This window comes from Brassica napus, chromosome C2, assembly GCF_020379485.1.
Source record: "Brassica napus cultivar Da-Ae chromosome C2, Da-Ae, whole genome shotgun sequence".
NCBI classification, from domain to species: Eukaryota; Viridiplantae; Streptophyta; class Magnoliopsida; order Brassicales; family Brassicaceae; genus Brassica; species Brassica napus.
The window spans coordinates 249,961-263,670 of record NC_063445.1 but is presented as its reverse complement, the minus strand read 5'-3'; the positions used below and the strand labels follow the sequence as shown (position 1 = coordinate 263,670).

At 38.9% G+C, this 13,710-nt stretch overlaps 1 protein-coding gene across 2 annotated transcripts; it reads left to right on the top strand.

Moving 5' to 3' along the window:
• The first annotated feature begins 218 nt into the window (after window positions 1–218).
• Window positions 219–4,406, top strand: LOC106377451 (triacylglycerol lipase SDP1-like). 2 transcript variants are annotated; one of them, XM_013817688.3, is made up of 4 exons: window positions 219–466; window positions 1,141–2,587; window positions 3,099–3,242; window positions 3,328–4,406. In XM_013817688.3, the coding sequence occupies exons 2-4, from the start codon at window positions 1,163–1,165 to the stop codon at window positions 4,177–4,179; spliced, it is 2,421 nt and encodes an 806-aa protein (XP_013673142.2). In that variant the 5' UTR covers window positions 219–466; window positions 1,141–1,162; the 3' UTR covers window positions 4,180–4,406. The 2 variants fall into 2 exon arrangements, with proteins under 2 accessions (XP_013673142.2, XP_022568536.2); XM_022712815.2 differs by lacking the exon at window positions 219–466 and adding an exon at window positions 498–636.
• The last annotated feature ends 9,304 nt before the right edge of the window (window positions 4,407–13,710 follow it).

Sequence of the window (13,710 nt, the reverse complement as noted above, 5' to 3'; positions counted from 1 at the left end):
ACGAAACCCAGCGTTTAGGAAAGTTAATTTAAAAAAATAAAACTCCGCGTTCAGATAACTCACCAGACATTTTTTTTCCTTGAAACTACCCGTTGTTTAGCCTATTTAAACGAAGACAACATGACGTTTTCAAACTCCACGCGGGAATTACGGAGATCTCATCCAACGACATTTCGTTTGTTATTTTTCTTCTCAAACACGTTTATCCAAAAAAAATTGAATAAGAAAAAAGAGAGGGGAGAAAAGAAGCCGTCGTGATCGGCGGACGAGTCTGCGTCCGCGTCACCGTTATCACCCTCTCTTATCTCGTCGCGATTCTCTACGCAATCAATCCAAAAAAAAAATTAAGAAAAACATTCTCCATTTATTATTATTTTTTAAAATTTACATCCCTCTCTGATTTCTTCTCTGTTTCCAAAGTAAACACGTTTCTTCTTGCTTCTCTGATTCTGGACCTACCGCTCAGGTAATTTCGTTATATTTCTGGGTTTTCTATAACGGTGCTTCGTGATTGATCTCTGGGTTTTCTCTCTCCGATTCAAATTTCTAAACTTTTTGATCATTCGCTGAGAATATTCTGAGTTTATGATCTTCTGTTTTTATCCACCCTGTCGCGATTAGAAGCTATTGTTTCAGGTTTTACACGCAAAAATGATCATACTTGCGTTTAAAAATACAGTTTCATTTGCTTCATAAGATCAAAACTCTGTTTCTATGCACAACTCTGTTTCTCTATATAATACTCTGTTTCTATGGAAAAAACTCAAAGTTTCTGATTTTAAGATATTGTTTAAGGTTTTACACGCAAAAAGGATCATACTTTGCTTTGAAAAAAAAACAGTTTTATTTTTTTGATTAGATCAAAACTCTGTTTCTATGTACAACTCTGCTCTCTGTATAATACTCTGTTTCTGTGTAAAAAAACTCAAAATTTCTGATTTGAAGATCTTTTTCATGTTTTACAAGCAAAAAGGATCATACTTTGCTTTTTTTTTTTAAATTGTTTAATTTGCTTGATTACATCAAAACTCTGTTTCTCTGCCTAACTCTGTTTCTATGCACAACTCTGTTTCTCTGTATAATACTCTGTTTCTATGGATAATACTCAAAAGTTTCTGATTTTTTTTCTTGTCTTTACAGTTGAAAACATTAATCATCTCCAATGGATCACATAAGTAACGAGGCCAATGTCGATCCCTTTTCAATCGGACCAACATCCCTCATCGGCCGAACCATAGCCTTCAGAGTCCTCTTCTGCAAATCAATGCTCCAGCTCAGACGCGACCTCTTCCGCTTCTTGCTGCACTGGTTCCTTACACTCAAGCCTTCCGTCTCACCCTTTGTATCCTGGTTCCACCCCCGGAACCCTCAAGGGATCTTAGCAGTGGTCACAATCATCGCCTTCGTGTTGAAACGTTACACCAACGTGAAGAAGAAGGCGGAGATGGTTTACTGGAGGAACTTCTGGAGGAACACGATGCGCGCGGCTTTGACTTACGAGGAATGGGCTCACGCCGCTAAGATGCTGGAGAAGGAGACGCCGAAGATGAACGAATCTGATCTCTACGACGAAGAGTTGGTTAAAAACAAGCTTCGGGAGCTTTGTCATCGTCGCCGAGAAGGTTGTCTTAGAGACATCATGTTCTGTATGAGAGCTGATCTTGTCAGGAACCTCGGTAACATGTGTAACTCGGAGCTGCATCAAGGGAGGCTTCAGGTTCCTAGGCTTATCAAAGAGTATATCAACGAGGTCTCTACTCAGCTGAGAATGGTTTGCTCCTCTGAGTCATTAGAAGAGCTTTCTTTAGAAGAGAAGCTTTCTTTCATGCACGAGACACGTCACGCCTTTGGTAGAACGGCTTTGCTTCTCAGCGGTGGGGCTTCTCTAGGCGCGTTTCATGTCGGTGTGGTTAGGACTCTGGTGGAGCATAAGCTCTTACCTCGGATTATTGCTGGCTCTAGCGTTGGTTCCATAATCTGTTCAATCGTAGCCACGAGGTCTTGGCCCGAGCTACAGAGTTTCTTTGAGAACTCATTGCACTCACTACAGTTCTTTGATCAGCTAGGAAGCGTTTTCACGATCGTTAAAAGAGTCATGACGCAAGGCGCGTTACACGATATAAGACAGTTGCAATGCATGCTTAGGAACCTCACGTTCAATCTCACGTTCCAAGAGGCTTATGATATAACAGGGAGGATCCTAGCGATAACGGTTTGCTCCCCAAGGAAGCATGAGCCGCCTCGGTGTCTTAACTACTTGACTTCGCCTCATGTGGTTATATGGAGTGCGGTTACTGCTTCTTGTGCTTTTCCTGGTCTCTTTGAAGCTCAGGAGCTTATGGCTAAAGATAGAAGTGGAGAGATTGTGCCGTATCATCCACCTTTTAATTTGGATCCTGAAGAAGGTACTGAACCATATGCACGCAGGTGGAGAGATGGGAGTTTGGAGGTTGATTTGCCGATGATGCAGCTTAAGGAGCTCTTCAATGTTAATCATTTTATTGTGAGCCAAGCTAATCCTCACATTGTTCCGTTACTGCGTATTAAGGATATAGTTCGAGCTTATGGTGGTAGATTCGCAGCAAAGGTATGTTTATATGATGTCTCATTAGGCCTAGGTACATTTATCCGGAACTAAAGAACCGAGATAACAGAAACCGATATAACCGCATATATTTTATATTTTTGAAACCGACAAACCGAAACCGAACCGATTGGTAGGTGAATTTTTAAAATACAGATTATATACCTAAAATATCAATTATATTTGGTTTCTAAATAACCAAATATTTTTAAAATACTATTTATAAACTGAAATCCGAAATATCTATATATCCCGAAATATTTAACATTATCTGAATTTTCAAACATTTTTATCCAAACAACCTAAATTACCTAATATTTAACCTGAAAAACCTGAATTATCTCATATTATCTGAAATTTTCCAAAAGGAACTGAGCTAAACCCATATTTTTGTAGATATTATCCGGTTTTTAACTTTGCAACCAAAATGATTTTTTTTTGTAAATAACCGAATTTCCTCAGTTTTGTTCCGGTCCCTTTTGTTATAACCGCTCTACTTGTCTTACTTTTTTAGCTTGCGCATCTAGTGGAGATGGAGGTTAAACATAGATGCAACCAAGTACTAGAACTTGGCTTTCCACTCGGTGGACTCGCAAAGCTTTTTGCTCAGGAGTGGGAAGGTGATGTAACAGTTGTAATGCCAGCTACTCTTGCTCAGGTTCTGATCCATGTTGAGTCTTGCTTTGTTAGAACTAGAAAGTTTGTAGTTACTAAATTCCTATTGTGCTGTGTATCTTGTGCAGTACTCAAAGATTATACAAAACCCTACTCATGTGGAGCTTCAAAAAGCGGCTAACCAAGGAAGGAGATGCACTTGGGAGAAGCTATCAGCCATAAAAGCAAACTGTGGGATCGAGCTTGCGCTTGATGAGTGTGTAACTAATCTTAACCATATGCGTAGGCTCAACAGAAGCGCTGAGAGAGCCGCTGCTGCTGCTGGCACGTCCTCCTCGTCTCATCACGGATTAGCTTCAACCACAAGATTCAATGGTTCTAGAAGAATCCCATCTTGGAACGTAATTGCCAGAGAGAACTCAACGGGTTCACTCGATGAACTAGTCGCTGAGAGTAATCTCCACGCGTCTTCGGGCTGGAACTTGAGCGATAGTGAAACTGAGAGCGTGGAGTTGAGTTCTTGGACAAGGACTGGTGGACCTTTGATGAGAACAGCTTCTGCTAATAAGTTCATTGACTTCGTTCAGAGTCTTGATGTAGACATTGCACTAAGCAGAGGATTTAGTAGCAGCCCCACTTCTCCGGCGGTTCCTGGCCCATTTAGCCCAAGCTTTAGTCCAGATTCAAGATCCATGGACAACAATAACAACATGCTTGGAGCAAACACTTCAAGCATAATAGTTACTGAAGGTGATCTTCTACAGACTGAGAGGACGAGTAACGGTTTTGTGTTGAACGTTGTTAGAAGAGAGGACTTGGGAATGTCTATTGAGAATAAGAACACTGAGCTGCCAGAGAGTGTACAGCTCGATATACCTGACAAGGAGATGGATGATAGCTCTGTATCAGAACATGAAGTAGACCAAGAAGATGATGATGATGAAGAACATGGCGGCTCGGATCCGGTTAACGTTTCTTGAGAAGATTCAGGTTTACAAGAACCGATGACTGGTAGTGTTATAGATGCTTAGACTGATTGATTGGAGTGAAATTCTTGTTCAACAAAGAGTTTGAAAATGTTTGTGATTTGTAAATAGTATAAGCCATAATGTGCATGTTGTGTATGTATGTATGTTTGCATTGATTATTGTTTGAAATTTGAATTATTCATTCGCAGAATTAAAATATTCTACTTATTTACGTTTTATATTAGGCTTATTTGTGGAATAATCATAAAAAAAAGGGAAAAATTAGATTCCTAATGAGAAATGATAGAGAGAGATAGGAAGAGAAAAGAGGAGAGAGGGTGGGGTTGTGTTTATTTAGTGAATTCTAATATTTTTGTTGTTCATTTGTCCTAATTTCCCTTTCTATAATTAGAGATTATTGAAATGTGGCTGTTTCAAGAAAAAAACATATATTATCTTGCATCAAATTTCTGTGAATGTGGTCTTGTTGTTCCTATTGGTGGTAGAGCTTGAAACTAATTTCAATGGAAGCAGAATATAAATAATAATATATTATGATTATTAAAAATTAGTTTGGATAACAAATATTTTGGAACTGTAATATTTAAAAGAAGTTTATGATATATTTTATTAGTACATCACGTCTCTGTTGTGGGTGCACTCTTTTTTTCTTCTTCTTCTTTGTTTGAATGATCTTCTTGCCAACCTCGCAAGATTTGGGATTGTGCTTACAATAATCTCCAACAAGAATGGGACAAAGACAAACCAAGAAAACACAAACATGTGTGAACGCATAGTAAAAGAACCTCAAAAAGAGAAGTGAAAAGTCTTCTTTTCACATTTTTAAACTTTAGTTTCTGCAGTAACCCCTTCGTGAAGGAAGGTATAAAGATATAAACGAATAAATTGGAAAGTCAGATAAAAATAACTAAAAGAAGAATATTTCATCTGCCACTGGCACAATTAATCACAGCTTATATAAGGAGAAGTATCTCACAAAAATGTTTTATCTTGTAACCAAACCAAGAATCATATTCCCGAATACACAATCCCTTTTGTGCTAACTGAAAGAGCAAACACAAAGAGAAGAGCTTCTTCTGTAAGAAAAGATGCAGAAAGACATGGGAATCACAGAGGATCAACATCTTCCACAAGGTTTGTCTAGGGGATAGTAACGAATCACACATGTTTTTTGAAGCAAAGTAAAATATTTGTAAGTATACTCACTTCTCTAGTCAGGATATCCAGCTGCAGAAAAAGTCTCTGAGAAACCAGGACAAGACGAGAAGAAGCCAAGGATTTTCGAGACAAAGCAGAAAGGAGACAGAGGCTTCATCGAAGGATGGTAAAAAGATAATACCTTGTTCGAAACGCTGCGTTTAGCTCTGAGGGTGATTTTGTGGAGATTAGGGTTTTGGGTTCTAAACTTCACCAAGTTACCGTTCCGGCGCCGCCATGCCGCCTCCGCCGGAGGTCGTGCCTGTCACGGATCCACCGCTAGCTGTCCTGTCTCAAGATTCACAAAAGCAAGCTCCGTTAATGCGTTCCTGGGTAAAAGTTGCCCAACAAAATCAAAAAAGTTTAACAAAGTATGAAGTTCAGATAACGATGGAAGATGGAATTGGATCTGTGGAGATCCCAGCAGAAGTGTTTAAGGATCCACAACCCTTATGGGAGGATTTCTTGATAGGTAAATTCCTGGACAAAGCACCACATATTGGGAAAGTCCATGCCATCGTCAACAAGATTTGGGCTTCCGACAAGTCACAAATGGTGGAGGTTTATGAGATAAACTCTACAACTATGAAGTTCAGAATCCTCGACTCTGCAATGAGAGGTAGGGTTTTGCGAAGAGGTATGTGGAATTTAGCCGAGGTGCCGGTTGTCATGACTGAGTGGAAGCCATTCGTGGAGGAGGAAGAATTTCAAAGTTGTGTTCCCATGTGGGTTCATCTCAAAAACGTTCCCATGAACATGTTCTCATGGAAAGGTCTTAGCTTCATCACTAGCCCGATAGGAGTTCCAGCCAAACTTCATCCTGACACTGCTTTATGCAAAGACTTTAAGGTGGCAAAAGTTTTTGTTAAAGTAGATCTTACAAAGGATCTCCCGCGCTCGATGAATTTCAAATTTCAGGGGAAGGATACTTTAATAGACTTCACATACCCATGGCTGCCTACTAAATGTTCAACATGTGGAAAGTGGGGACACTCGGAAAAGACATGCTCAAAGCAGAAAGAGAAGGAGAAGGAGGAAGTAAGAACAGGGGAAGAATCTGTACCTAAACAATCTGAACAGAACAATTCTATGGTTTTGGAGGATGGAGAAAACCAAGAACTGCAGAAATCTCAGACAGAGAACTCTGAGGAATTACAGAATGTGGAAGTTATGGAGGTTAGCATCTCTAATGAGAGAGAGAAGTTTGATGATCAGATAGAGACCTGGTCTACACCAGTCAAAGTGAGTAGAACTCCGGAGAAGGCGAAAGAGCGTGAATTTGATCAGGATTCTATTCTTTCAAGCTCACGCTTCGCAGTTTTAAGCTCAGAAGATGATGAGGAAGAAGGAGAGATACCGCAACATGGAAACATCATAGATGAGGTTCCTCCGCAGGTTCCCATCCAAAAGAAGCAGGAAGTACTAGTCAAAGCAACGGTTCCTAGACCATCTTTGCCGCGCATTTCAAAAGACAACCATAGAATCCTTTCAAGCTCAAATGCTCCAAAGACTACTGACTGCGGTCAAAGTCTTTTGGACAAAAAGTCGACCAAGAAATAATTGATGTCGGGTTTCTATTGGAACATCCGGGGATTCAATAAAAAGAAAAAGCATACTGTCGTAAGAGAATGGATCCAAAGAGGAGGTATGAAGTTTGGATGTCTAATAGAAACTCGAGTGAAGGAGAACAGAGCGGAGATGATTGTGGATTCTGTTTTCCGTAATTGGTCTACTATATCAAACTATGAGAACCATCGACTGGGTAGAATATGGGTTGTATGGAGTCCTGAGGTAAGAGTTACCCCTTGCTTCAAGACAAATCAAGTTATTACTTGTTCAGTGCTATTGGAGGGCATGGAAGAAGAGTTTCTCTGCTCTTTCGTCTACGCTTCTAACAGTGCTGAGGATAGGAAAGTGCTATGGAATGATCTCAAAGATCACCAAAACTCGCCTATGTTTAAAGATAAACCATGGATTGTGCTTGGTGATTTTAATGAGATTTTGAAGTTGGATGAACATTCGGGCCTCACTTCCCCGTCTGTTACTACTGGTATGCGTGAGTTTCAGGATGTGTGTCTCCATTGCTCTCTCATTGATATGAAAGCTCATGGTCCTCATTTAACTTGGAGCAACAAGCGCAAGGATGACTTGATCAGGAAAAAGCTTGATCGAACATTGGTGAATGACGTGTGGCTCACGAAATTCCCAACCACCTATTGTGTTTTCGAGGCTGGCGGGTGCTCTGATCATCTACGGTGTAGATTCCAGATCCAGCCAACACCTCTGAAGCCAAGACGTCCTTTCAAATTCACAAACGCGGTTGCAGAGGCTCCAGGTTTTCTCCCTTTGCTGAAAAGCTTTTGGAGTAACACAGCCCCTCTATATAATTCGACCTCTGCCTTGTTTAGATTATCGAAGAAGCTAAAGGAACTGAAGCCTGCACTTCGACAATTTAGTAAAGACAGTATTGGAGACATTACAAAGAGAACAAGAGAGGCTTTTGATAAACTCTGTCTCTGTCAGACAAGAGTGATGATCAGTCCTACCGTTGTGGCATTGGAAGAAGAAGCACGAGCCCATGATAAATGGCAGATGCTCTCGACCATTGAGGAAAAGGTCCTAAGCCAAAGGGCCAAGATGCATTGGTTAAATATTGGAGATGGTAATAATACAAGTTTCCACAACTCTATCAAGATCAGAGCAGCGAAAAACTCAATTCGCGAGATACAGAAGGAGGATGGCACATCAGTCTCAACTCAGGAGGAGATAAAGACTGAGGCAGTTAATTATTTTCAGGGATTTTTGGCTAAACAAGTCGAGGGTCAGCAGGGTTTGGAGGTGGATGAGCTGAAAACACTTCTGAATTTTCAATGTGCGGAGGCGGACAGAGAGCTACTGCTTCATGATGTCTCTGCCACTGAAATCAAACATGTATTATTTGCCATGCCAAGTAACAAATCTCCAGGTCCTGATGGTTTTACCGGTGAATTCTTCAAAGCTGCTTGGGACATTGTGGGAGATGACTTTGTTGTTGCGGTACAATCCTTTTTCAAGACTGGTTTCTTGCCCAAAGAGATTAATTCTACAATTCTGGCCTTGATCCCGAAGAAAGAAAACTCACAAACTATGAAAGACTTTCGTCCTATATCATGCTGCAATGTCATATACAAAGTCATCTCCAAGATCTTAGCTAACCGGTTGAAGATCATTCTCCCAAAATTTATTTCTCCAAACCAGTCAGCCTTCGTCAAGGACAGACTGTTAATGGAAAATGTTCTCTTGGCGTCTGAATTAGTCAAAAACTATCACAAGAATACGGTCTCAGCAAGATGTGCTCTTAAGATCGACATATCCAAAGCTTTTGACACTGTCCAATGGCCTTTTTTACTCTCTGCTCTCACGGCTCTCGGCTTTCCTGCTGCATACATTGTTTGGATTGAGAAATGCATCTCTCTTGCCTCCTTCTCAGTTCAAATCAATGGTGAACTAGCAGGGTATTTCAACAGCAAAAGGGGTCTTCGTCAAGGATGTGCTCTATCTCCCTATTTATTTGTGATCTGCATGGAGGTGCTCTCGAAAATGCTTGATCGTGCAGCTGTTCAGAAGAAGTTTGGATACCATCCATACTGCCAAGACCTACAACTCACACACCTAAGCTTTGCAGATGATTTGCTTATCTTTTCCGATGGGAGGAAAAGGTCAGTAGACGGCATCCTTGATATATTCAAAAGCTTTGCAGAGGCTTCAGGCCTGCACATCAGTATGGAAAAGACTACCCTCTACCTGGCAGGCTTCAATGATACAGAGAAGCAAGAGTTACTCAGCCATTATACTTTATCTCACGGAGATCTTCCGGTCCGTTACCTTGGTTTACCGCTGTTGACCAAGCAAATGACTGCGCAAGACTACGCACCGCTCATAGAGAAAATTAGAGCAAGAATAAGCTCATGGACAGCGAGATTTCTCTCATTCGCAGGGAGACTTCAGTTGATAGCTTCAGTAATACACAGTCTCACTAACTTTTGGATATCTGCGTTTAGACTACCCAAGAAATGTATCCAGGAGATAGACAGTCTCTGCGCTGCTTTCTTATGGTCTGGTCCGGTGTTAAACACAAAGAAAGCAAAGGTCTCATGGAAGGATTGTTGCAAGCCTAAGGATGAGGGAGGACTGGGCCTGCGACCAATCAAAGAAGCAAATGATGTCTCTTGTTTGAAGCTGGTTTGGAGAATTGTGTCATCTAAGTCATCACTGTGGGTTAGATGGATAAACAGATACTTGATTAGGAAGAACTCCTTCTGGTCAGTTAGAGAAAGTATCTCATTGGGATCATGGATGTGGAAGAAAATTTTGAAGTATAGAGATGTGGCAAAGGATTTCTTAAAGGTGGAGGTCAACAATGGTACATCAACGTCATTTTGGTTCGATCATTGGTCTCCCTTGGGCAGACTATGTGATATCACAAATGGCAGGGGAGTTTTAAATATGGGCATCAAAATAAATGACACAGTGGAGAAGGCTCTGCGTCATCATCGCAGAAGAAGACACCGTGAAAATAGTTTTAACATCATTGAAGAGGAGATAACAGCCCGGCGACTGCGAGGCCTGAACCAACATGAGGACTTGCGATTGTGGAAAACAGGGGAAAACAACTACAAAACATACTTCAGCTCAAAGGAAACATGGAAGCTCATCCGTGTTGAGCAAGCAAAGGTTGACTGGTGCAAAGGTATTTGGTTCCCGTTCAATACACCTCGATTTTCCTTTATTGCTTGGATTGCAGTTCAGAACAAACTCCCCACGGGTGATAGAATCTTAAACTGGAACACGACTGCGACTACGGGCTGCTGCCTATGTCTGGATCCGCTTGAAACTCGTAATCACCTTTTTTATAAGTGCAAGTTCTCAGAAGAAATTTGGAAGAACCTCACCAACAAGCTACGACCGATGCATTATACTAACGATTGGGAAACGATCATCCGGGCTCTAACAGACCAGACAAGCAATGCGACACGGTTATTCCTATTCAGATACGTCTTCCAAGCTACATTGTCTGCTATCTGGAAGGAGCGGAATGGCAGAAGACATGGAGAAAGTCCTAATACCCCTGCAACCTTGATCAAGAGTGTGGACAAGGCAGTGAGAAACCGAATCTCCAGTCTGCGTCTTAAAGGAGTGTGCAAGCATACTAAAGCCATGGAAACATGGTTTTCAACAAGATAAACTTTGAGTTTTATTTTTTTCAGCTTATATAAAAACTCTCAATTTCTGTTGCATCCATTGTAAAAAGGGTTTTTTCTTGAATAAATTTAACATTCATTCAAAAAAAAAAAAAAGAAGGATGGTAAAAGGCTAAAAGCTACAAGTAGCAAACAAGATCATTTGTTTTTTCTTTAAGAAAACCAAAACTACATAATATCAGTTTAAAGGGTTTCTTGTAGCTAATAGCACATATCATAATTCATAACTGCATGGAAAATTTCAAGAACTCAACTAAAGAATACATTTAGTAAGTACTATGTTTCTGTTTCACCCTTGCGTTTGTTTTTTTTTCCTTTTTTTGCTTCCTCCTATGCAGTCTCGCTGCACTATGCTGCTGCTGGATTTGTGAAATGTGTTTCTAAGGTAAAGAAGAAGAACACTACAGTGTGTCGAGCTTCCTTGTGTATCTATTAGTGTGAGAGATTGCAGGACTATATAGTAGACCAATCTAAAACTTCCTATACTATGTGTGTGATGTTTGTATGTATTGTAAGATTACAGGACTATATAGTAGCTTAATCTGAAACTTCATGTACTGTATGTGGTGTTTGTAGTTGTATGTATTGAAAGATGATTATTATACTAATAATGTAAAGGTGGCATATTTTCTGAGTTAGTACAAGATTGGTCAAAATTCAAACAAACTAGATTGATACTCTATACAACCGGCTTAACATTAAAAGAAAAATTCGATAACAAAAGTTTTACAGACCAGTCAAGAAAATGGGCCTTTACAAGTTTTACACACAAGTTTTTTTAAAAAGTATCATACAAATGACACAATCACAACTGCTTCAAAATAATCTATTACTAAAAGTCTAAAACTAAATCTCTCCACACAAGTGAGAAAATAATGTTTTTTTTGAAAAAGGCATTCAAATTAAAGAAATAAAAACACACAAAGTATGGCTTTGAAACCATAAAGTTTTAAAAAGCATGATGAAATAATCCTCATATTCAGCTAAGCATGAACTTAGAACAGAGAAACTTATAGAACATAAACAAGAAAATGATAAAAGAAACACTAGGGAGTATGGTACCCTCGACTTCGGCGGCCTCGTTTACTTCCATGTCATATCCAACCAATATAACATTTTAAGAGCAGCTTGTTGTATTCCCCTATATGTTGCTTGACCATGAGTCTCAGATAATATGCCTTGAAAATTTTCCGGTTCTCTTCTTCAAGCTTCTGCCAAACTTGTTTCCGTTTAGTTTATCCCGCTAATTTCAAGCCCTAATTAACATCGCTATGCCAAAAGTATATGACCATAACCAAGTTGGCTAAAAATAAAAAATAAAAATAAAAGTTGGCTAAACTCGGAGATTTTTGTTTAGGGTAGTCTCAAGTCCGGTTCTGAATACATGCATCGACATACATGCATGCATGCATCGACAAACAAAAAAAAACAATTATTGTTTTGGCTAAACAATCGACATACATGCATGCATCGTAGTCTCAGGTCCGGTTCTGAAAGTGCACTCTTGAGTGTGTGTAAAAGCATCAGGTTCCTTTATTTTAGTTTTTACTGCATGAGGGTTCTACTTTTTCTACAAATTATTCACACATGGAATATATCTCATGGCCGCTCAAGTCTATAAGAAATGTGATATCCTGGCGACGATCTGAGTTATCAAGCAATTACAATCTATAAGAAATGTGTTAATTTTTTTTTTGTTCAAGAGTTGAATTTTGTTCACATTTTTTTTTTTGGTTAAAAGGTTGCGGTCACCAAAACTGATTTTCTCAACTATTGGTTTAGGTGTACAGATATATTCATTATAAATTATATTTATTAATTAACGTGATTAATTTGTATTGAACTCTTTTATTTAATGAAACTAATATTATATGTTTGAAAACACGGGTTAATTTTGCAAATTTAATATTATTGTGACCTCTCAGCTCAACCAAACTTTCATATCTTTTATTAATATCACTTGTCTTCTTGTCATATAAATGTATGCATGATTGAGAATCAAGACATTATTAAGATTGCTAACAGAAAACGCATATACAAATTGAGGAAAGTGATTGGAATCCTTAAAGATTGGAATCAAAGAGTGTAAGCAACGCTGGCAATTTGTCTTTTTCTCCATGTGTTTCGTTCCAGACATTGCCCCATTTGTTGGAATCTCTGGCAAATTATTTTTATTTTATTCTGATTCCACATGACCTGTAATCAAATTAATTCAGTTGTTTTGCTAGATCGGGAAATTATTATTTTCAATCACGATAACCAATCGTTCTCCTGTCGGTGAACTCCAACAATTTTTGGGGTTAGTTACCTTTTCTTGACTTCATATTATTGGCTAGAAGAGTTTGACTGCGTTTGATTTTGTGAACAAAAATATTTTTGCATGTTCTTACCGCTTTGTATTTGCGCACGTAAATATTAGTTTTCAAACATCTCAGGCATCTTAAAATAGTTATAGAATTAAATGTAATTCACTAAAATATTCAATATTTATGGATTCATATGAAAAAAAATCAAGTTGTATAGGTATTATCACTCGGTCGAAAGTATTAACTATAAACTACGTGGGAAAAGAGAAATCAAAGGATGAGTCAAATTTCAAAAAGTATAACGTATAGGTTTTGAACAGTGACAAACCTTGAAAGTAATCCATTTTAGGAGCATATCACAGTCACAAACGATTAAACATGGCCAATATTAAAAAAAAAGATGGCGATATAGGTATAAACAAAACGATATTATATCCTCCATGTGGCAAGATGCTATACTACCACCAATCCTCATCGTGAGGAAGTAGTTAACCTAATTATTATTTCTCTGTCTTCCACATTACCTGTTTTTTATCGACCCTTATTGGTTCTAGCTAGGTGCCTAGGTAATTTTTTTATTTATTAGAAGCTATATAATATTATACTACAAGGTATGATGGAGTAGTTTATTACATACATACATATTTAAAAGACATGTGAATTTCTTCATGTGCATTTTTATATGTCATCCGCAAATCAGATACAGGAATCTCCATACAAATTGATGTCCAGATCCATTGCTACCTCTAGCATTGTAGTTGTGTTTCTTTTTCTTCTTC

Excerpts from the sequence above, each read along its gene's own strand:
- LOC106377451 (XM_013817688.3), top strand. The coding sequence starts at position 1,163 with ATGGATCACATAAGTAACGAGGCCAATGTCGATCCCTTTTCAATCGGA. Across the intron at positions 2,588-3,098 it reads GTGGTAGATTCGCAGCAAAG|CTTGCGCATCTAGTGGAGAT; the intron begins GTATGTTTATAT and ends TTACTTTTTTAG. Across the intron at positions 3,243-3,327 it reads TGCCAGCTACTCTTGCTCAG|TACTCAAAGATTATACAAAA; the intron begins GTTCTGATCCAT and ends TATCTTGTGCAG.